The 25877-nt window shown below is 32.8% G+C and overlaps 1 protein-coding gene across 2 annotated transcripts in view; it reads left to right on the top strand.

Moving 5' to 3' along the window:
* CenG1A (Centaurin gamma 1A) overlaps positions 1-25518 on the top strand; it is a 98555-nt gene extending 73037 nt beyond the window's left edge. The window contains exons 1-9 of one of the 2 annotated variants that reach the window (XM_040713424.2): positions 14576-16112; positions 20223-20455; positions 21065-21206; positions 22585-22719; positions 22783-23558; positions 23636-23987; positions 24069-24645; positions 24706-24850; positions 24922-25518. In XM_040713424.2, coding sequence (XP_040569358.1) covers positions 15953-16112; positions 20223-20455; positions 21065-21206; positions 22585-22719; positions 22783-23558; positions 23636-23987; positions 24069-24645; positions 24706-24850; positions 24922-25128 — 2727 coding nt within the window. In that variant the 5' untranslated portion in view covers positions 14576-15952 and the 3' untranslated portion in view covers positions 25129-25518. Of the gene's footprint in view, positions 1-14575; positions 16113-20222; positions 20456-21064; positions 21207-22584; positions 22720-22782; positions 23559-23635; positions 23988-24068; positions 24646-24705; positions 24851-24921 lie in introns of those variants that run through there. The other variant, XM_040713407.2, reaches the window with a different exon arrangement.
* The last annotated feature ends 359 nt before the right edge of the window (positions 25519-25877 follow it).

Here is a 25877-nt window from a genome sequence, read left to right as displayed (position 1 = left end):
TCTCTCTCTTTATTTTTTTAACTCATCAGTCCCCTAGTACAGATAGACATATAAATATTGTATACCGGGTGTTCGAAAAGTCTTGGAAGGACATAAAAATGGAAATTTAAGAGATTTTGTTGATAGTTTTTTGTAAACATCCAGTTGGAACTTTTTGGTGTCAAATTTTTAGAAGTAAGGTCAGATTAAATGGATGATGAAAGCCAAAAGAATTGTGGTTGCTGTTCTAGTCAGCCTCGGTCACACCAACACCATCATGAACATGCTCTCATTCAGCAACAAGGTGGTCTGAAGGGCCAAGAAACGAGTTTCTCTCTTGGGATCATGGGATTTTAAAGGGTTATATAATCTATTTTTTTGCCTGTTAATAACAGGGTCAGAAGTGAATGTTTTTTCATCACTGAAGAAAATGGCGATCCTCTTTCCATTATGCTTAAAATCATTCAGCACACGTTTACAGCGTTTACATGGCCAAGTTAAGGTCGTTTTTGAAGCCTTAGGGACGTAGCACCAGAAATTTTGATACTATGTACTTCACAATGTTTTTTCATGGCCAGCTCAGTCATTTTCATTCTTAAATTGGCTTCATAGGGCTCTCAGGGAGCTTCGTTTGGACCTCCAGACCGTTTGCTTGCTGACTGAGAGCATTTTTATGATGTTGGAGTGGCTCGTGGCATTGGTTTAATATGTAAATATGAGATCCATATCAGGATCTTTCTCTCTCTCTCTCTCTTAATTTTATTTTTTACTCATCAGTCCCATTGTACAGATAGACATATATATGTAATAATTTATATATATGTTATTTTTATATCCTCCTGAACGCCGCCCATTTAATTATAGGAGATGTGACGACGAGCAGTAGGAATGATTCCGGAAGTCTTATGATCCATCATCTGCTGATCATGATGGGGGTTTGTGTGTGTGTTCCTTTGGCTCCTCATAGGTATAACCATATGGATAGGACATACAATGGACAGACATCAAATAAATCTCTGAAATATTATACATACATAGTCACCTTGAGGCAATGTCATCTTTTAACCCATTCTTTTTTGAAGTTTTGAGTTGTGTATCTGTGTGTACCCACTTATTATGAAGACTATGATCATTGTTACATAAAGGGATATATATATATATATATACATTTTGCAGAGGAGGGGTTTCTCTCAGCTGCTTGTTATTGCAAGGAACTACTGCCTTGGTATTAAAAATGAGGTTTTAACCTAGTTATTACATTATTATTATTATTTTATGTGCTGTTATCTGACAATAAATGAGAATGGTGTGGTAAAACAGGGATGTATTATATATATAAGTGTCAAAAACCAACGGAATTTGCATATATACAATACAGATATGTATATTAGAGGTCGATTTGAATTTGAGTTAATTTGAGTTTTCAGTATTAAGTAAAAATAGTAGATGTTCGTATTATATTATATAATTATATAAACAAGTATATTTTTTGCAAGATTTGTACAATGCTCTTAGAACATATATCATATAACTTATTTTCCCTTAATAAACCATTGACATTTTTAATAAAATTCCAAGGAACGATCCTGAAACTTGACTAGACCAATTATATCATGACCAAAACAACTCCAGTCGCAAATAGTCAATAAAATTATATTATTGCATTGATAAAAGTTAAAATATTATGAGTTATAAAAAAGTTAACTTTATATACTGTTTAAGATAAGCCGAACATGATCTCAGTGCTGTTATCACAGTTTCGTTATTGGGGGCCCAGTGTAATTACGGTCCTTTCGGAACACAGTTGTATCATTCAACTTTAGCAATTTAACTAAATAATCAACTGAAGCAGTGATTGTCATTTCTCATTTTTAATGTAATATGAACCCTCTTCTTTTGAGTAGTCATTCTAGAAATTTGACTTAATGATTATTTCTCGAATGTTTCCATTTATTTTGATAATTATTTGAGTTTAAATTAAGTCCAATTTTCAATGAATAATATTTCAGTAATTGGTATAAAAAATTATCGACTTTAGTAAAAGAGTTTGAAAATGGAAGCTTGGAAGAAGTCAATTATTGGATTGTCTCCAAGACGTCTCACATAGTGTAGTCCTAGGGGTTTCAATCCGGGATAATAGAGCCCACATTTATTTCACCCAAAACACAAAGGTCTTAAAAATGTTGGTTTTTCCTGTATAAATGCGGCGGTTCCTATGTCCCAATTTGAAAAATAGTACTTTTTTAAATCCTTGCATGATACCAAATCTGTCAACATCTATTTAAGGTCTCTAGCATTATTATCTATGGATTTGTTTGCGTGATTGAGTGTGTGCTCAGTACAGAGGCACACAATTATGGTCGTTTGTGTGCGAAGGACATCTCAAGGATTTTGTACTTTTTTTAAGTTTGGTAAGTTGAATCTGATGAGCATACTTTCATAAACATAGATTTTAGGCTTACAGAAGATATAGAGGTCTAAACTTGTTCTGGATTTAAAATTCCCACCCTGTATACATTTATGTATAATATTTGCCTTTTGTCCAACAACCATTCTTTGACTTTGATGATGGCGGACACAGAAATAATATGTAAAGGCAATTTAATGACTTAAATATTATTAGTTGTGGCTGTGTTTTCTATTGAAACATTTTTTTTTTCTTTTTTCATGTGTATATATATTTGTGTTGTGTAGTTTAATAATATCAACTACTAACTATAGTCATGAGGATTAAGAGTCATTCATACAGACATACATATTATACGTTTAATCTACTACTTCTATATAAATGTATATTTTTGTATGTACAGACGAAGGATTTAGATGGGAGTTTGTGATAAACAGTTTTTTTCATTTTTCATATTATATACAGATATAGATAATTTTTTTTGTTCTTATATTGTTATGTATTAAAAAAAACATTATTTTTTTTCCCATTTTTTGTAACTATCATTATAAAAATGACCGTTTTTTATTTGACTGTTTTGATTGTACTAAATACAAGTATACAAAAAGCCATTGAAACCACTCTTTGTTATGGTAATACATAAACAATTTTGCATGAATATATATGTATATATTGTGTACAATTTGTAGCTTTTATAAGGAAACTGATCTATATAAAAATGATGTAATTACTTACTATTTAAATAATAATTTTCCAAAATACAAGTATTATATGGGACATATTAAGGTTCAAATGCCCAGAGTTACATTACTCGTAAATACATAAAAACTATGTAATTTGAATAGATCAAAATGAAATGATTGGTTCAATTTATAGTTGGCTATAGGGGATACGCAGATGTGGATAAAATATGAAAGCGGGAATGGTTTTTGCTAGTTGCCAATCTGAACAGGCTTTTCCAAAGTTTTTGTTATTATTGTTTAGATCTTGAAGACGGAACATCGAAGTATAAATTAAAAACTAGTACATGTGCTCATGACAGGCGGAGAGTAAAATACGGGTTTGCTTGGGAGTTATAAGTGTAAGTCCTTGTTGGACTCGGAGTAGAATTGAGGATCGACATTCTTTATGGCCTTGCAAAGTGGGATTTGTATTTATTTCCTAACTCTTACAGCTGCATGCAGCTGATGTAATAAAACTTCATGACAGCTAAGCTGTTCTTCTCCAAAAAATTCTTCCAATTGTCAGGATGACTGCGTTGATCTTCCTTTCTTTTATTTGACATAGCTGCAGAACATGTTTTATGCATGACTGGGCCTTGAGTGTTGTTTACTTATATTATTTTGTAAACAAATAATATAACTCCCTGAATGATAAAACTATTTAATATTAAATATAGGTACTTTACTCATATAGACTGGTGCTCACAAGCCCCTTGCGGACGATAAATGTTTTCTAGTTCGCTCCCATTAACATGATTGATATCGAAAGGTATATAATAATGGATTTTAAGACGAAGAAATTGCAACTTATAGTACAAGTTGCAGCTTGTGCAACCATTGCGACTTGTACACAGCATATATATATATATATATAATCATAATATATCCCTGCCATTTCCCACCTGGCACCTTTATATATATCAGGGAGCACTATATACACGTGTGCGCGTCTAAAACTGAATACTTCTTTAAATTGTACGCCATACACATATTCGTGATTTTATTGAGTTGAAACCGGTTTATACTTTGAGGCAAGGGTCTTGACTAGTTATAAACAAAACTCCAGCAAAATCTAAATAGCAACAGTGAAACAACAGCCGATAATGTGGAGAGACGTCGAGTCGCAATTTTGGAACTTTCCGGGCGGGGAAAAACTCTCACTGAAATTGTCAAGGTTCTTAACTGCAGCTGCACCACCGTTTACAGCGTGGTAGCCAAAGGGACTCCTGAGGCGAACACAAAATCTAAGTCAAGGCCTCAAAGGTCGCACGAAATGGTTGCTGCCGTGAAAAAGTGTGTCGAGGCAAAGTGAGTGGCTTCCCAGGGAGTTCAACGTCAGCAGAAGGACCATGGACCGGCTAGTTAAGAAAGATCTTGGCGTTAAGGTCTACAAGAGAACCCCTCGTCAAGCCCTCAAGTCGTAAAATTTAAAGGAGTGGTCAGTTTTAGACGCGCACACCTGTACAATACAGACTGTGACTCTTTTTCAGACATTTATACACACTTAATGAGAAAATTTGCTTTATTAATATATTTCAATAAATGTGTTCATCAGGTTCATACAACTAACCCTGAAACTTCATAACTGACTTTAATTGGTTGGACCATGTTACACAACTAAGTAACACCTAGTATTTATATCTAGAGAAGGAAGTAAAAAGCTTATATACATATATATGTACAGAAATGAAAGATCCCTTTTTAGTGATTAGAGACCAACGATATACATATACAAAATTGTACTAATATATATATATATATCTATATCTTTTCTCTAAATTGAGTTAATGAGATAAACAAGTCGTGTGCGATGATGTTCCCTCACGCTCAGGCTTCCACTACTACCACCCTAATTTGTCTAACATACATATTTATATATATGTATATGTACACGTCACAATTTTTTAACGTAAATCGGAGATAAAAATATCGGATCAAAAAAGAGAAAAAAAGTTATATATATATAGTTTTTTTATCTTTTTGTATAGAATTGTATATATATATATAAATAGCTTTTTTTATTAATCATAATTATAACAAGGGGGAGGGGGGAGAAAAGGCGTAAAACGGGAGTTTTAAAGGAATAAATCTCCCTTATGTTTGACTGATCAATCTGATTGATAATATTTAACCATATTCATATATATATATAGGATATATATTTTCCTTCAGTTGATCACCCTTCAAATTCGAAGTCACAATCTTTTATAAGTGAGTACGTTGTGTGTCCCAAATACTCGTCGTCGTACAGAGAGTTGATTTTTTTTTTTTTTCTTTTTTTTTTGAGAAATTTGTTTTGACAGGTCTCGAATTTCCCTTGCAATTTTTCCTCATGTGAAAACCACCCTAATGAAAATAAAGAAGTCGTTTTATTTATTTCAAGATCTCTCTTAGTTGATGTGGAATTTATGGGGTCTGATGATGATAGCAAAAAGAAATATATATATATATATATGAAAAAAATAAAACGAATTGAATACGTAATTCATGGGAAAATTATCATTCCTTCTTTTTCGCCTTCGTCTTGTTCTGCAAAGGAATTTATTGACCCGAAGGAAAAAGTTTTCCTTCTTCGTCTTGGGAGGGAGGGAGGAAGAGAGAGGGAAGACAATCTAATGTACATAGTATCTACATATATAGACGACGTTTTTATGATATGTTAATATGCTCTTATTATTTTATTATAAAAGTGTAGGACACATCTGTTAATGAATCTACCGTGTACTACTTATAGTCGTCATAGAGGTTTACTTATCAGTCAGCTTGAGATGCAGCAGGTGTTCGTAAGGCCTCCTGTTTGGGATTTCATGAAATCCTTGTCTATGTGCATTGTACAGTATTTACTCATTGTACGAATTTAGGATATGAAGTATATCAAAGCATGTGCTGATTCCTGAGTGACTCTCGTTATAACAATTCCTTCGTCTTCAAATGAATTATTTAATGACATATTTGAATATTCTAATTGCTACCTATTGATTAATAGTATGATTATATGGCTCTGGGCATTTGTATCTTATATTGTGACACAGAATACTCTTAATTTTTAGTCATTTGTAATAAGAACATTATTAATATATATCGATTATCCTCATTCCAAGTACTTTACTTTAAATCCTTCATTAATAATTATTCAAATCATTTTGTGGTTACAAAAATATTCTTATTAAAGTTGTAACTTGTACGCAGGATATATATAATAAATCTTGCAAATCATTGGGGCCTGTCCCACCCACAAACTCCACCTATGCATCTGCACCAATAATACAATCTTTCCAAAGTTTATAATATTTATTCCAGACGGAATGTTCTCGTAATCCAAGGCATGTCTGTATATATATAAATGTGCATATCTACGAGTGAAATCCTCTGTCTTATCATGCCTCATTAAGAAAAGAGGAAATAAAGAAAATACATATCACCATTCTCTTGGGAGAGAGAGAGAATAAAAAAAAAAGAAGCAAGAAATTCCTCTTTCAGACATGTTCCTTCTTCGACAAATGAAGGAGAGAGGGAAAGAGAAAAAACGACAATTCTCATGTAGTTATTGTTGACTTGTCATGTCTGCTGTTGTGGACAATATGGCTTGTGGTTATATCTACAATCATATATATATTTAAGGACAGAAAAATGAAATCTTTTTCCACTCTTGTGGTTGGTGTTGTGTTGGAGTACTTATTTATTCGGCCAAGTTCCGTCTTAGGACCAGTCCTAAACTCTCTGTCTTTAGAATAAAATATAGATGATTTATTGACCCAAATAAGATATATGAGATATATATTGAGAATTTTGCGAAAAAATATTCATTTTTTCGTTATAATGCAAAATAAAACGAACATGCTATATTTTTACTAATTCATTTTAAAAACGGGGTTAGTCATGTTATTTATTCTATTATGTAACAGGGTAATTTAAAAAATGAAAAATACCCTTAATAACGTCTCAAGAGATCGATTTTGCCTTCTTCAAAGACCGAAAAGTAGGAGGGGATGTTCAGCATAACCTCTTTCAAAGAGACAAGATACCTGAAGTTAAAAGTAGTAATTGTGTGGCTCTTATTATTACAATATAATTTATTATTTTCACCGTTTTTATATCATTCAATCTTAGAACGGAGTAAAGAAAATAAAAAGACCGACGTATGTGTCCTTAGGGCCTTTGAATGATAAAAAGATCTGACCGATAAAAAAAAAAGACGAAAAAGTTTAAGAGGAAAGTTTGATTAGGAAATCAGTCATTGGGCCGATCCAACACTAAGTGGATGGGACCGGACTCCCCCCTGATCCTACGTAAGGAACGACACAACCCTATTTATGATAGTATGACACATCCACTTTATCATCTATTGTGTGTACTTATCAAGCAAATTGCAGGGAAATTCTGCAGATGTGTCTATCTATTTGCAAAAAAAAAATGGCATGTGTTCCATAAAATTACTATAATATTTTATGACTATTGATAATATCAAAACATTTTAATCATTTTTAATGAATTCAAGTAGTCAAAAAAATAACTGTACAATTTGTATTTGTATATGATGTAATTAATAATGCTTAAAAAATACATATATTGAATTGAAAATCAATTAATCAAACCTTCCCTCTTTCAAACGTGATTTATACACGTTAATGTTACACATTGTGTCCTTCCTTACCCTTCAATAACTGCAAAAAGAATAGAAAGAGAGAGTCCCCCATTTTGAAAACGATTTTTCAAAAAAAAAAAAAAAAAAAAAACGTTCGGAAATTTGTCCATATATTGTAAGTTTTTTTATTTTGAAAAATTACTTAGCAAATATTTACAGCTCTGTAAAAAAAAAATCCATCCCTTGGCTATTCATCATTATTATATTTACTATACATATAGCAAATTATTTAATCCATTCTTTGGTTTTCCTGGTACTCCTTGTTTTTTCTACATGGTACACAATGTGAATATATTTATTGGATGTCATTTCTCACACTAGTTATGTATGTATATACTATGTACTTTAGTTATGAAAACTCATTTATCACGTAATCGGTGGTCTATTCGGATATGGACGGATATATATATATGTGTGTATTTTGGGGGGAAATGATGCAGTTCAAAGTTAGGAGGTCCTTCCTTCCTGTTCTTGTTAGAGAGTCGTTTGTCATGAATTGATTAGGAGTATGTTACCCTACTACACACTCATATATGTATATTACATTATTCATTTGTAGCAATGATATGTACATACTAGTGTTAAGACTCGGCAAATTTTTGTTTGGTTCGGTCCTAAGGGATTTCGGTCCAAACCGACATTTCAGACCAAAATGTAATGGTTTTTAAATCCTAGAATGATTATTTTAATCTCAATCCATGGACCTATTTTCTCCCTAATCCTGATGTACGAGTTGTACAAAAATCAAGTATTGTGTAATTAAACTTCATATGAAGTTATTCTATATCAGTGGTCGGGAAACTTGGTAAATTACCTCAACTGGTGTAATTGAAAAAAAAAATGGGGTAATGGGACTTTACTTCCTTGTGTAAATAAATGAAATAAACATAATGCCTCTAGTTTGTTGTAAATTAATTTTATTGCAAGTTCTTTTTGGGTAACGCTAAAAAAAGTTCCCCGCCTCCTGTTCTAGAGCAATGCCATAAAAAAGGAGCAAGTTATCCCTTCCTTAGAATTAATGAATACATTTTGTTGAATTATTTACATCGACATGCCTGTTTTAAAATAGAGAATATCGATCTACAATTACAAAGAAATCCAGCACTTAAGATTTCCGAATTTTTTCCACTCTAAACCGAATTTATCTTTGGGACCTATCTGGATCGAACGTATCTTTGAGACTGTTCCAAACTGAATTTTTTTAAAGAACCGAATCGATTTTTTTGGTTCTGAATTCATCTAAAGAATCGGTTGAGACTGAATTTTAAATGAGACCCATCAAGAAGGAATTTCTTGATGGTACCTATTTAAATCGAATTTGTCTTTGAGACCAATGCAGAGAGAACATTTTTCAAGAACTGAATGAGTTTGGTACATAAAAAGCCACATCGGTCTCAGAATTGTCAGACGGAAACTCCACACTGATACATATACATATTTTGGGGGAATTTCTACATTTCTCTCTGATTGAAATGATGGATTTCTTCATTGTAGGTCGTCGTCTTGTAGTAGTACATACCCAAATAAAGTAAAGAGAAACTTCTCGCATTGTTTGCATCTCATAAAAAAAAAGAATTTCATAGAGGTAGGAGGGTTTTTTTTTTTTTTTTTTGTACTTTTTACAAGTCGGTAAAAGTCAAAATATTTGATTCTCTCTTTCTACCTTTTCCTTTCATTTCCCCGTGTACATATATGTATGTACATAGACTCAAAAGAGAAGAGGAGAGAGATGCCACCATGAGGGGAAAATGAAAATAAACTACTCCTCACTTCTATATATTTCTTTAAAAAACTTATAAAAGATTTTTTTATATTTGAAGACGACTTTGAAGCCGACTTGTATTGTTGTTTGAACAAGGGAGATAGTTATTTTTTGCAGACTTATGTGTACATAATAAATATGGTACAGTTATTATCCAACGAGGAACAACAAGACACGTGTCCCGTTATGTGTGTGTGCACATATTTCAACTCATTTGAATGAATACCATTGAGTTAGTCAATCATGAGGAAATATATATATGTATTTACATATTATTATTACATAGTTTGTTGACGAACGCGAAGGGGTTGACATCCAATAAACAAGAAAACAATATGAGACTGAACAATGTCCGGAATGAGGAGTTGGGGATTCCTGTCGTTTTGAAATTCATTCCAGTCCATTTGAGACATAGAAATATATAAGAGATAGAGAAACAATAGAGTGGACACAAACGGATTGTGTTTTTCTTTCTCCAAATAAGTGGGGTTTTTTGTTTTGTTAGTTGTAACTACTGTTCTTATCCAAGAACATCTAAAAGGTGGACAGTGCAATTATTCTTTTTTTTCTGTTCATTTCTACGAACTCAGGCCTAAAGTACTTTTTGTTTCTTTATTTATTACTAGCGATCCTACCCGACAAACCCCAGAGTAATTAGACGTCGGATAGTAGACAAATTCTGCTTAACATCATATCGAAGATAACTCCCCAATAAATCCTCAGTGGTACTCTCCGTATTCAATGAGTACCTAAATACTCAATACTGATATGAATTCATATGGTGTGTTCTCTCCTCGACAGTAAAAGAACAATAATAGGAGTTTGAGAAAAAAAAAGTTATATGTGAGGATAATTGATGAGTACTTTAGTCTTATGAGCCCTCACTCAAATCAATATATTTATATGATTTACATCTTGAATAACACTGTGTAGTGGTGCCCGATGCTATATGCACACGCGTGTGTCATTAATATGACTACACTGTTATTTCTTTGATCAAAATATATTTATGATTTGCATCATGGAGCACTATATACAATGCACTCGGTGACTGGTTTTCATACATTCAGACATACTTTGCTTTATTAATATAGATAATGTTTAATGACACGAATTGAGAAGTACATGATTATCATTATTCGATAATATGTATTGCAAAATTGGGAAATAATCCCTCTCTGGAAGATCAAGGTAGAATTCGAATCCATTATATTTCATTGAACTCTCAGGATCAACATGGGGTTGTACTTTGAAAGAAGTCACTTGAACATACTCCTTGCCTTAGGAGAAGACGATTGACCTATCATGTATGGAAACATTGTAAATTGTCTTCATCGGACTCAAAATTTGTATAATAGAGATGAGTAAATAATAATGGTTGGCCTGGTATGTACACTAAACTATTGAAATTGAAAATAGTTTGTCATACAAACGGACAGATTTATATGGTTAATTTATATTAAAGCTTCTTTACTTATTCTCCCTCTCTTTTTTTTTTTTTTAAATTGGGCCTGAGTTTGTATAAGTTTGTTAATTAGGTATTGCAGAGGATGTTGTACTATCTACATTCCAACTTCCAAGTCACACCTTTCCCCTTAATAAGTGTACAATATGCAAAGCCTTGAAATGGATGGATGGATAGGGTTTTGATGTGCTTTTAAGCCATGCTTCATTTGACCCATCAACATTTCTTTAACTTCTTTAAAAGAGAGCAAAGTGATTACAGCATGTCAATCAAATTGACCAAAAGTCATGGGAGTTGTAAAATGTTATATTTCTCTGTTAATCGTTCTCATTTCCGCTGTGACATTTTCTCTTTTGTATTATTTGAGTGAAGAGGCTTTAATGCATGCATGAAATGCACGGAACATTATCAAAAATACGTTGTTGGTCTTTTAATTAATTAATTATATATATTTTTTTTGACAAAACTAATTATTAGGGAGAAGATAGACATGGGAGTAGGTTATTAAATATGTATGAAGAACGGTCAGGCAACAACAAAACAAAACCATCCCCCTTACAAATGTGGAATAACCAGCACGAGATCATCATCCCTCCCCCCTCTCTTTCTCTTCATTATCGTCATCAGCATGATGAAAATGACTGATAAAAAACAAAAACACAAAATTGTTTGGTCATTCGTGGTGAATTTCATTTTTGAAACCGACTTCTATTTTTTTTTTTTTTTTTTTTTTTTTTTTTAATAGTTGAAGAAGAGACTGAACAAAAGAAATTCAATTTATTTCTCTTTCAAAATGAAAAAAGGGGTCAGTAGACTTTTATTATTTATTTCTTTTTGGTTCAGTGAAGATATATATATATATACTCTTATACCATGATATATAGAAGAAGAAGGCTCAAAAAGTGTCACTTACGACATTAGTAACGATCACGAGCCAAAAAAAAACAAAAAATAACTTTCTCCTCTCCGACATTGAATGTCGTAAAATCGAAACGAATTTTGATAAATACGTGATTACATAAATATATACATAAAGTACCAAAAATTATCCAAGGAAGGCTACGCGCCCATTCATTGCAAATGTCACCCCCAAAATATACGTAGAGAGTTCTTGCAATCAATGACCGTTTGACACAAATCAATTTATAATTTTCATATCAATGTAACAATATATGTACATATTCAAACAAGGGAAATGAGGGGGGGGGGATATTGTTCATCCTCTGGTACAGCAGAGCCGGAGAATAAGAAGAGCTCAATATGTATATATTATTTAGCTTAGTCAGAGACTGCCTTTTCAGCTTCTTTTAATATATATGTATATATAATATAAATACACTTTTTCGTCCTTAATGACATCATTTATTTAATGAACCCTAAAAGGCGTCTCATTTCTCTTTCATTCACTCCATGAATATCATTAAGGGAGATTTTTAATACTACCACCCCCACCTAGCGAACATTAGCCTTGGAGGCAAGAGAGGATAAGTGATGTTTAATCGTATTATCTTCTTATTAGGTAGTATTTTAACGAAAGAAACGTTGCATCCTTAACTAAGGGTTCCCTGTTATTCTTCCACATTGAGAAAACAAAAAAATAAAGTAACTACTTTGACTACTAATTGATACCTTTGTAAAACAAAAGTCATAGAAATCCAAAACGACCAATAAATCTCCATTTTCTCTCAATTTTCTTCACATACATATATGTACATAACCCCATAAATTACTTGTAATTAAATACGTAGAGAAAACATAGTAAGTTAGAGGGTTAAAAACAGGTGTATATACATTATATATGTCTTTAAAACATACTTATATATCTTACGGGGACATTGTCAAAATAACATCATCTTATACAAAGTTTCGTCTTTTTAGTTTGAGGGCGGTGGTGGGTCGAGTGAACAAATAAGGCACGGGGCTAATAATGTTATAAATATATATATGAGAGAATAATAATAATAGAACAAAGTTACGTTGATGGACAAGGAGGGGGGTCTGTCAATCATTTATTGTTACTGCATACCCCTACTCATCTTTCTTACGAACGTCGTACGACGTACACTTTTGCTCCCCCTACTACTTTCTTCACCATCTATTCAACAGATGCAGTTATGATTTTTTCTTTCTTTCACTTCGAAGTAAAAGTAATAATAATATGATTATTGTGTGATTAGCAGCTGCAAATCATATTTATTACACGTACGAAGGGCATAGAAAAAGAGCGAAAGGAACAGAAAGAGATGAGAGAATAATATGGTTGCACTTACATATATATATATATATTAGTGTTGATACTCGGTTCAAGACTGAATTTGTCTTTTGTTTTGATCTGAAGTGATTTTTTCGTAACTGATTTGGATCGGTATTTTGGTGGTCCAGACCTCGATCTTGGACCCTAAGCTTAAATTTAATCGTTTTCTCTATACTATGCTGATTATTGCAACACATTTAACTTCATGTGACGGTGTTATTCTTAGCCCATTTTCCCAAATTAGAAATACAACTAACGTCAGCGACGATTTGTCTATAGAATCCGTCTAGACTGAATTTTTATAAAGACAGGTTCAGACTGATTTTTTTATTATTTGGGAGCAATCTAGAGCAATTTTTACTTTCGGTTTGGTCTTAAGATTATTTTTTCTAAATTGATTTGGACTGATATTTCGTGGTCCAAACCGACCGTACACCTAAATTTATTCGTTTTCAGATTTTCTCTCCTATGCTGATTTATGTAACACATATTACTTCATATAGCGTTAATGTAGGTCCCTGTTCCTAATTTTGAAACACAATTGTCGTCATCAACAATTCATTGTCTATTAAATCTGTTTAACCCGGTTTTTTTAAAGGACAGATTCAGACTGAGAATGTCTTTGAGACTAATACAAACTGAACTTCTTTAAAGGCCCCAATTAGTTCAACTAAAAATCCTAGCGGTCTCAGAACAAAACCCAACACTAATATTATTTTTAATATACCTAATCCTAAATTGGCCCATTTCTTAGCAGATGCTCTTGCTGGCTTTATTATATATATATATATAGGTGTATTGAAGGATCTTTAGTAGATCCATCCCACGCCTTATGTGGTGATGATAATCATAACAATTATGCTTGTGTGGCTTTAACCCAACCCTCAAGGGATTTTTTCTTTAAAGTTTCTTTTTTATACGTATCATATACTCTGTACAATGTACATACATATAATAGCCTAGGTAATCAAGACACATTTCTGCCTGAAAATAATCCTTAATGAGAATGAAATTGAAGAGAGGAGGAGGGGTTGAGACTCTCATTATTATTATCATCCTATTCCATGTGAAATCCTCCTCGACGTGTCTTTTGAATATAAATAATAATAATGTTGAAGAAAAAGTCCCTTCTTTGTGGCGGCGGAAGTCTATTCATGACTCTGAGTTATGCAGTTTGACTCCAAAAAGTCTTGTTCTTTCAATTTCGAGGGAAATCCGTTCAATCAGTAGCACATCAAAAAACCTAAAAAGGAACTCCTTCTACATACATATTTAATTACTTAGTGACTATTCACACATTCCAATCCCGACTCCCGTTTCGTTTTCATTTTGTATCAGTTATTTTTATAGTCTTTGGCACAAGGGGAGTCAGAGAGAGGTGTATACTTTTATTATAAATTATTATAATTAATAATAATGCTTGAAGAATGCGTCAAGTTGGTAATTTGTATAACAAGTTGCAATCAAAAATGAGATTGTAACCTTTTAAATTACGGATTCAGAGGCGTATTCACTGAGTCCGTGGTTTTCAGTAGTGTATTCTACGGTTCATCGTCAATGGCTCAAAGATATACATCTTAGATAAATAGAATGGGACTCAGTAAAGTCATTTTTCCTAAATTAAGTATCATTTCGTCTCAATGCTCATGTGAAAAATATGAGATGTTGAATTGAATGAAATTTAATATCTTCTGCATTCATACTTTAATATGTGTTATATTATATGTAATTATTTTGCGTACCACGAGGAGATGATTTCAGCTATTTACCTCAATTTGTTCAAAAATGATGGTCAATATTGCATTTTTGAGCTTTCATCTTGACCTTGGATGTTTTTCTATATAAAACATCTTTATTAAGCTTTACTGCTTGACAGAGGGAAGAGTGTTCAAAAAATAACTAAAATGTCGTCTTTTTTACAAATTTGTCTAATACCCCTTCATACCTCCTCCCCTTAGTCACCGATCTGCTGCAAGCCATGTTATAGGACTACACATAGGTGAATAAGTGTGAAACTTTAGATGGTTTATGTGTGTTAATTTTTGACTTCTTTTAATTAAAGTTAGGAATAAAGGAATATTATACATATTTATTATATCATATTTAATATCCACTCCGACTGCAGTAAGTAATAATCAATGTTGTAATTAAATAAGATGTCCTTGTACAAGTTATAACTTGTAGATAAATCGCTAGTTGTGCAGAGGATATTTACCAACTTGTTCATCGCATTAAATCATATCATGCGCTATTTATTGATTTAGAACACTCTATCAAATAATTGATAGAGTCCATGTGACTATAATTATGAGTTAGTTCCGTTATATTGATCAGTAGATATTGCAAGGAATAAGGAGGAAGTGTGTGTAAGAGTTGGATTTTGCAAAATAATTTACATAATACTTATACAATAATCTATTAAAATATCACATCATGATATTTAATGAAATAGTGAAGAGAAGAGAGGAGCGTCGCGTATTTCCAACCGCACGCTCGTCCCTTTCATCTCCCTTGCCTTCTTTTCTTACTCAGTCCGGAGTCATTGCTCCTATAGAAAAGGTGTGTTCCGCTCACTAAGGATTTTATGCGTGCATTATTTATGTAGTACTCAGTTCTAAGCCTTGTTCCATTGTCTTCTGACATTTATACTTTGACTTTTAAGAAATGTGAAAAGGACTCTTATTACCTACACCCATTTCCACCGCCTTTACGTCGACCATGTTTGCCACACAATATAGTGTAACACCAACAAAAAGGCCCATAATGATGCGGTTTCCAGAAAGGGCCTCTGCATTGTTGAGAGACGTTAAACGAAGGTCCTTAAGGGTCAAACGCTCCAAAAGTATTGTCATTAATCCGCCAGAGAAACGAAAATCAGGTATGCCACTTCTTATTTATAGATATGTATCTCTCTCGTGGGAAATATTAGGGTCGTACATATATACTTTAGTTCTCTTATCAATGGAATTCTATTTATTTGTGAATATTTTGCAGTTTTTGCTCCTCTCTTGCCTTTTTAGATCTAATTACAGCTTTTAAAATAATAATAATAAAACTCTTCAAAAAGTTACATGATACTCTCCATATATATATATATACAATATTATAACTTATCACTACTACTCGAATGAATAGTAAAGGAAGTCTTATAGCGTGACTTTATATTTCGTTCGATTACTTTGGAAAAAAAAAATAAAAAATGATGACTTGTGAAAAAGATGCAATTTTTGACTCCGTTATATGTATTCCTATAGGTATATAATATACAGCGGTACACTACACAAGACAACAGAAAATGATTTTGACAAAAAAAAAACTTAAAAGGCATAAAAGAAAGAAAGCTATGAAACAATGGGATGTTAATTAATTTTTAAATCACTTTTTCTTTCCCTTTTTTTATCCTTTTTGACAAAGAAAGTCAAAAAGGACTCTAAATTGGGTCAAAAAAAAAGAAGAGTACCCTTGTACAAAAAGAATAATAATTAAAAATCCCTTTTTTCATTAATTTTTTGCTCTACAAAATTACTTCTAAAAAAATGAATACAAATGCCTAGTGTTGTATCAGTCCTTATTTATTCGGTCCAGCCTAGTCTTAGGACCGGCTTTTCAGGCGTGGTTTGGTTGAATTTTAAGTAGCTCTTGTATGGTGTGAATTATTCCCAATAATTATTTACTATTAATTAACAATCTATATTAATAAAGCCAAGTTTGTCTGTAGTTATGTATGTTTTTCTGTAGAGTGTACAATCATTTTTGAAGCATCGAGCGTACAGTCATATTGAGTACTTGTAGTATGAATTAGAGTTGTTTCGGTTCTTATGCATTTGATCCAGTCTAGTCTTAGGACCGGCCCTTCAGATAGTTAGTCAGGTCAAGAACTGATTAAATAATGTTGATAGACGTTATCTAAGACCGAACTTTATAAGTTTTTAGAGCTGATATGTAGGATTGAACTCTAAGGTACTTCTGTCTTCATCCCTAAATAAGAACGGGCACAACACTACCCATAACAAAACAAGGTAACTACACAAAATGAGCCGTAATGATTCAAAGTATATGAGACCAAACAGATACACAGTCGCCGAATCATCCTCATTTCCGCTCCTGAACATATATATATATATACATTTATGTTCATCATATAAATTTAACCCTTCCATTAATAATGTGATTTCCCCTGCTTATAATGACTTGAGTTATACCGCAATTGAATGTATACTAATTACATATGCATACGTCTGTAGAAGGGAACTCCTGAAAAAATAATTCTACGTAACATCATATATTATGTAGTTAGCTGTATGGATGTATTCCCGCCATTTTTTTCCCAAAAGTGTATCTTTTGCAGCTGCCTGTGTGATTTAAAAAATATTTCTTGTATAAATATGCTGCTCTATTTTATATGTGTCCCTTTATACTACTGCATGTGGTGGTGGTGGTGGTGGGGGAAGTAGTAGTGTGACAATCATCGAGATACAATAAAGCCTCATTGTCGCGAGAGAAAGAGAGAAACCTCTTTTTGGAAAGAGGAAGGGGGGTGGGTTGCATCTCCTCATTTTCTGTGTGAGCCTTACCTGAGTCTAATGAAGAGAAACAAAAAGACAAAAATGTCCTTCTTTACTTCATTATTATTATTATTTTTCAACTCCCTTCCAAAAAGAAAACAAAAAACACAATTGAAAGTGTTATCGCATCTATTTTTGGACCCTTGTCTTATGTTCGTCCTCATTAAAAAATACCTCACACAGTCTTTTATAACAGAGTAGGATTGCCTCATATTGCAATCCGTTTTTTGTTCAATAGAGGGAATTGAAATGTGGTGCCTTCTACAAAAAAAAAAAAAATCCAACATGTATTCACTACATACTACATATTAATACTCTTCGGTATACCGGTAGAATGTATGTATACCAGACCAAATTCTGGGCCTTCACTCCTAACATAATTGTACTTTATTTATGTTGTGTACCAGTTGCAATTTATTTGCCTCAAAATGAATTATACCCAACTATACATTGAATCTACCATTTCTTTTAGATATATTCAAATTACATGGTTATTATTATGTATTTATGAGTAATGTACTATGGGCTTTGGAACTGTATAATGTGCCAAAGAATACTATATTTTGGGAAATATTATTTAAATAGTCAGTAATGACACCATTAATATATAAGTGCAATTGAATTGCTCTTAACGGCATTTTTGTTTTAAATTCTTAATCCAAAAAAAGTATACAGAAGTACCTAAATAACCAAACCTATTATGATACTCGAACTAGTACAAAAATATTGGTGTCATGACAACATTACATCTGTAGTCTCCTAAAAAACCATTCAACCATCTTAATTATCATATTTAACATTTAATTTTTGATTAGCGAGCACTTTTTCCCTACACCCTTCTCATCATTCCGTTCTTATTTTTAAATGATTATTTCTTCTTTGATGCATTTTAAATCCTGTACCCATTTACATATACAAATGAATTTATTTGAATATAATTTATGATACACCAATGTACTTCATTTGTTGTTGCTGAAGGATTCGTTATGGATGGATCTTCTATTTAATTTTATTATTAGACTATGTGTAACGAATGGCTCACTGTTTGTTTTATCTATGACATGATCATCTTTTTTTTAACTACGTAATGGTTAATGTAAATACACGAGACTCACTATCTTTTTTTATGTCTTCACACTAATCAAAAATATATGTATGTTAGGTGTGTAAACATTGCAGATGATTTCTCTATTGTTGTTACTTTTCTGGAGCAAAAAATAAAAAGGTTTTTTTTTATTATTTAATAAAACTCGTAAAATCTAATGATCCAGTGAAATTATTACTTTTTTTGCAATAATTTTTTATTAATAAAATTTCATATATATAAATGTCATCTGCTAGTAAAGTTATATATATATATATATACAGACGTAGAAATTACCCAGCTGGAGAAGTAGTAAATGATAGTTTATAGAAGATGATCAGCGTATATATATATATTTTTTTATTTTGATGATATGAAATAAAAGTTGGGAAAATGTTGAATTTTTTCGAGTATTGTTCAATTCTTTTATCATTTTTTTGAAGAAAAAAAAAAACGAAAAAAGAAGTATATTATATCTTTATTCCCATTCGAGTTTTTTTTCTTTCTTTTTTGAGCATTGAAGACAATAGATAAAATTCCTAGGATTTTCTCCAGTCTTTTCATTTTATTTTTATTTTTTTGAGTATGCCATGAGAATTCTTCCCTCCTCTCCCCTCATATCCCTCATATCTTAATTATATTTTTCATATTATTAATAAAATAACATTCAAAAATTATGAATGAATTTAAAAAAATTATTACAATTTGGGGGAGAACAATATAAGAGGCTTACAGGCAAATGATGTTGTCAAAAAGTCACGTAGACTGAGAGAGTTCTCATTGTTACAAATTAAACAACAAACATACACAAAAAAAAATATAAAATAAAAACTCCCGTGGGGGTAAGACTTGTGTTGTTTGCTGCTCCCATTGGTTGTGTTCCCCTCTCTCTCTCTCTGTGTGTGAGTTGCTTCTAAATTCATACGAAAGGCACAATGAGAAGCTGATTGCTCTTTTATTTTATTTTATTGTCTCTCCCTTCAAAAGTCCTTCTGTGTTTTTCTGACTGAATACAAACACTTTGAAGCTTGCCCACTCTTCAAATCTCTTTCTTAAGTTGCCAATTATACATATATTTACATTATTTGTTTGAGTAATCACATGAAATAAATCTCCTTGCTCTAAATAGGTAGGTAGAAACAAGTTACACAATGTATAAAGAGCCCATTGTATTCTGATCAGCAGATGATGACCATTCATTACTTTTTGCAGATGGAGCGGGCTCCTCATCTCTGCTCCCACTTATTTCTCTCGTTTCTTTTACTAATGACACCTTAATTAACGGTCAAACAAAATATTTATTTATTTATTTATTATTCTAACTCATTTGTTGTTACAGATTCCTTTGTGAATAGTCAAGAATGGACTCTCTCCCGCTCCGTTCCAGATATCCGCCTCGGCATCGTTGGCTCTCTCTCCTCGGGTAAATCCGCCCTTGTACATCGGTATCTTACAGGATCCTACATGCAAGAGGACTCACCAGAAGGTGGGAGATTCAAAAAAGAAATCGTTGTGGATGGTCAGAGTTATCTATTACTCATACGGGATGAGGGAGGACCTCCAGAGCTTCAGGTAAGGAATACATTTCTTTTCTTATACAAGCAAATACATAATCATGGAATTCTAGGTACATTGAATAATTAGGCGTGTAGCTAGATTTATTAAGCTCTAGGGCTGACCCATATCATATCATTACACTGTAGTCATTAACTAATAATGCAGTTTTGGCAACTTCCTTTGAACATTATTTCCGGTCAAATGAAGTTGTTGCCACTTCAATCATTTGAAGGTACTTAGTACTAGTAATAGAGTAGTAGTACACTACTACTTACTTACACAAAAGAAACCCACAGCAGCGTATTTATGATGATGAAACTTGATCGGATTATGGCTCACGAGACGCGTGCGTCTTCTTAATTGTTCAAAAACATAATAATTATTTTATTTTTGTTTAGTTGAAAAGGAGCTTTTACATCTGTTTTTGCTTCATATATGTACTATACTCAGATATGATTATGTTTGCTTGCTGTTTCTATATTTCTTCTCTCTCCTAAGTAATCCTAATTAATTGATCCTATCTTTATGGCACAAAGTTGGGAGAAGGAGAGGAATATTATGTCCTTCAATAATAATAATAAAAATATTCTTTCATATATATATGTCCATCTTTTCCTTCCATAGTTTACGTCCTGGGTTGATGCAGTCATTTTTGTATTCAGTTTGGAGAACGAAACGAGTTTCAACGCAATCTACAACTACTATGCCAAAATGTCTCAATTCAGGAATCTTCAAGAAATACCGCTTATTCTCGTAGGAACGCAAGGTAATTTATAAATAATTAGTAGGTGGTCCTGGGATTGTTAGGATTTATTAGGTGTCGACAAAGATAAAATTAAAAAATAGAAACAAAATTCTCAAATTCATTTTGTTAAAAAAAATTTCGCAAAGCATAATAAAATAAATAATAATAAATCTTCCATATAATGAAAGTACAGTTTTGTATGTGGGTTGACCCCTAATAATCTTCTATGCGATCAAAGCAAAGTTTGTCTAATATTTATAATGAAAAAATGGATTTCCCATGTTTAATTCCGTAAAGTAAATATTTGAGTTACGACAATTTGCCTCTCAGCCCATGATATGATATATGTGAGGGAGCAATATGTACAATCCACGCTGTATATACGCTCGATGCTATACGCAAAATCCTTGTGAGATTGCATTAATATAACAATGTTTGTTATTTTTTAGACCAAAAATGCCTTTTTAAACATACTGATCAACTTTGTTTTATTAATATAGATAGATAGTCTATCAACAACGATTTTTGAAAGCCAGGGGGGTTAAAGAAAGAAAGAAAGAGAGGTTGTGCGATAAAAAAGAGGATTCTTTCTTCTAACTCACTAACTAACATACATGGTAGGAGCTTTCTTCTTGGAGGAAAACCTCTCTTTATTGTCAAAAGGAAAGGTTCTTTTTAAAGTTGTATATGTAGATAGTTGGTTCAATGATGATACTTTGTCAGTTACTTGCGATGGTTTGCTATGCTGCTACTGCGTCTCTTTCATTATATTATTAACAAAATATTATTAATCACCATTTATGTACATTAAGATATCCCTGTGTCTATTTTCTTTTATCTTTACTTTTTACTTAATAACCCCTCAAAGGAGACCCATCGAGTAAGTGACAATCCTTGTATTCTCTAGATACTATATTGTATAAAACAAACAGCATGATTTTACTTTTTATAGAGTCCATAAGAAACAGTCTTTTTAGTTGTGTACTTTTTTATCCCCTTTCTTGAAAATTAGCATCTTAGTTCATTTTTTTATTATTACAATTATTACATACCTATATATATATATTTTATATTAGATTTGGAGGAGGAGAATAAGAACTGGAGGGTTCTTCTTCGGACCTTAAAGAATATATATATATAATGTAAAATTTAATATCTTTAAAAAAAATAAAAAAACGGCATGAAACGTAATAAATTTATAATTTATTTTTATTTCTTCTGTAGTAGAATTGGCCTCCTTCTGATTCTGGCTTTAATAGTTAGTAAGCCTTGTTATGAAATATCAGAGTGTGTAGAGCAGCCCCTCTGTTTTATAAATTATCATTTATTTTATTTCTTATCTCATCAAACCATTATTTATCGTTTTATTTCACCTTTTTTCTTCTTTTTTTCCCATTAGACGCAATATCTGAGAACCATCCACGAGTCATTGATGATTCAAGAGCTCGGAAATTAGCATCAGATTTAAAGCGTTGCTCATACTATGAGACATGTGCTACCTATGGTTTAAACGTCGAACGTGTCTTTCAAGATGGTAAGACCCTTCATCCATTTTTTTAGTTCTGCATATCTTAATCAAAAATACTTAATTTTATAGCTTGTCAGAAGCTTTGTCAAGCCAGAAATGGTGGCATTCAGCACTCTCGTCCCACTACCCCAAATCACTTTAGACCTTATCCCGCCTACGTACCTTCTCCTCCCACCAACGGATACGCACAGGTTCAGCCTCCTTCTCCGAGCGGAGGACTTCATCACCAGCATCATCATTCCCCAAACTCGCATTTTGGACTAAACTATCCCCCTCCTCCATCTCAGTCCTTACTTCATCATCACTCCTCTGTTTTATCGCGAACTACCAACGGAATTGAGCAACACTCAGGTGGTGGATTACAGTCACAGCAGCTTCAACAACAGCCCAGGTTCGTTCTCCCTCCACCGCCACCTGGATCAAATAATACTGGGACAATGAATTCAAGTTCGAGCTCAGAAATTGGAAAGTTTGTTGTTCCAAGTGTAGGAGGGAATAAGGAGAATAACGTGGGTGGGGAGAACAAAGAAAACAAGGAACTTCCTACTCCGAGCTCCACGCCCACGAGTTCCCGAAAAAATCGAAGGCGGTCCAATCTATTCACTCCCAGTAAAAAGTCGGATAACAGCAATAATGGAGCCATGAACAATAGTAGTAATAACTCCTCTGGATCTACCGGACAACAGCAAGGTGGGATCCAGCAGCAAATGGGCTCTGGGAGAAGTATACCCATCCGTCAAGGAATGCTCTACAAGAAATCAAATAAAAGCTTTAGTAAGGATTGGAAAAAGAAATATGTGACGCTTTGTGATGATGGTCGCATGACTTACCATCCGAGTCTACATGTAAGTCCTTTGACTCAATTCAATTGTAAAAAAATAAAAATATCCTCATCTAATTATCCCTTCTTTTTTATATATAGGACTACATGGAGAATATTCATGGGAAGGAAATTTCTCTCCAGTATGTAACCGTCAAGGTCCCTGGTCAAAAACCAAGGGGGTCTCGGACTATACCTCAGACCAATCCTAATTTAGAAAATAATAATTTAAAGTTGACCGGACTGCCTTCTGGAGTTGGATCTACATCCAGTTCTTCCAAGTACGAGAAAGTCATGCTTACTGGCTACGAGATGCTTAGAGAGCCTTCTGGTGGCGAAGAAAATGAATCAAATGCCCTTGAAAAAAGTTCATCCTCCTCTGAGACTCCCAATGTGAAAAAGAGGCATAGAAGAATTAGAAGCAACGGGATTAAAGCCAGTGACGCTAACGAAGGTAAGCATTGAATTGTGTTCTTGCATTCAGGAAGTGAATCATTATCCCTAATGTTTTTTTAAAATCTATTTTCTCTTATAGAAAGTGATATTTTTGAGTTCCATATTGTAAGCTTGGACAATAAGCAATGGCATTTCGAAGCTAGTAGTTGTGAAGAACGGGATACATGGGTTTCTGCAATCGAACAGCAAATCCTTAATTCATTGCAAGGTATTGAAAGCTCCAAGAGCAGTAAAAATCCCAATTCTATAGTCGATGTTCAGGCCATCAAAGCCATTAAGTCTGAAATATCCGGGAACCATAAATGTGTAGACTGCGATAGTTCGAGTCCTCTTTGGGCTAGTATTAATTTAGGAGTTTTAATGTGTATCGAGTGCTCGGGAGTGCATAGAAAACTAGGATCTCATATTTCCCGAGTAAGATCCTTAGATTTGGACGAATGGCCTCCTGGGCATCTAGCAGTGATGCTCAGTACCGGTAACGCACTAGCTAACTCCAACTGGGAAGGCAATTTCCGAGGATGGAGAAAGCCTGAGCCCAATTCCTCTCAAGAGGAAAAAGAACAATTTATTATGGCTAAATATAGTCGCAAAGAGTTTCTATCTCATTTACCTCCTAATCTGTCTCCAGCAGCCAGTCTAGTCGAAGCTATATGCAGGTAAATTAAAAATCTTTCAAGACTTATTCTCAAATAAATTTTAATTAACTGTATTTTTAGATCTGATATGAAAGGGGTCACCTTAGCATTAGCTCACGCGTCTCAAGAAGACGTTAACCTTCCAATAAGTCCAAGGGATAATCGCAGTCCTTTACATTTAGCATCTTCTTTAGGCAATTTGGCCATTGCCCAGCTACTCATTTGGGTAAGTTTTTATTTGTTAATGCAACATGTTATGAACATAAACTACAACCATTTATACTCCATTATTTATAGTCAAATGCCAATGTCAAATGTATCGATCATGAAGGAAGGAGTTGCATTTCATACGCGAGGAATTCCTGCTCGCAAGAACTCGTGGAGCTGTTACTTAATAATGGATGTCCAGATGTAACATTAAGTGGAACTCTTCCGAGAAGGAAAAACTCGGTTTCATCAAGGAAAAATGATGTTTTCGATAAAATCACTTCATCCGTCCTTTAAGAAATGAAGTGAAAACTTATTTTTTATTTATTTAATGCAACATCAAGAAGAAGAAGAAAAAAAAACGACAGCCAAAACGTGTGAATGATTTAGAAAGATATGCTAAATGCGTTTCAATTCTCAATATCATATCTACTAGTAATAATAAGCCTGTCTGTCTGATTTACTCCTACGAAAATCGCGTTTGTCTTTACCCAATTTTCCTTATTGTGTCTTTTTTCCCCTTTATTTATTTATCTTAGATATTATTATTCTTATCAATTGTCCTTCCTATATTCTGTTATAGATTTCATAATAATACTATCATTAATAATGAGTTGTAAGACTTGATATAAAATATATTATTACAATCATAAAAAAAATTGAAACAAAGAAAGAGATATTATCAAAGGAGTTCTGTATGTTATTTTACAAAAAAAAAGAAGAAAAAAATAATAGATTAATCGTTATAATAAAGAATTATTTTTAACTGTTATCCAAATATACTCGTGTCGTCAAATTTTCTTTAAGTCATTCTCAGATATGTAGAGTCAAATATACAAATTCTGTGAAAAGTCTTGATCTGATCATTGGCATATATATTTTTTTTTTAAAAGAGCTTCTCATACTCAAATTGGGGAAATGTAGATAACATTATTATTATTAGGGTCAAGGAGTACTTGAGAAAAAGAGAGTGCAACTAAATAACAAGTACATACAAACTCAGGCTTATTGGAAAATAAATAAAGAATAAAAAATATGGTTTACTA

Source organism: Lepeophtheirus salmonis, chromosome 1 (assembly GCF_016086655.4).
Source record: "Lepeophtheirus salmonis chromosome 1, UVic_Lsal_1.4, whole genome shotgun sequence".
Classification (NCBI taxonomy): Eukaryota; Metazoa; Arthropoda; class Copepoda; order Siphonostomatoida; family Caligidae; genus Lepeophtheirus; species Lepeophtheirus salmonis.
Note: the sequence above shows the minus strand (reverse complement) of the source record. Positions and strands in the feature narration are given on the sequence as shown.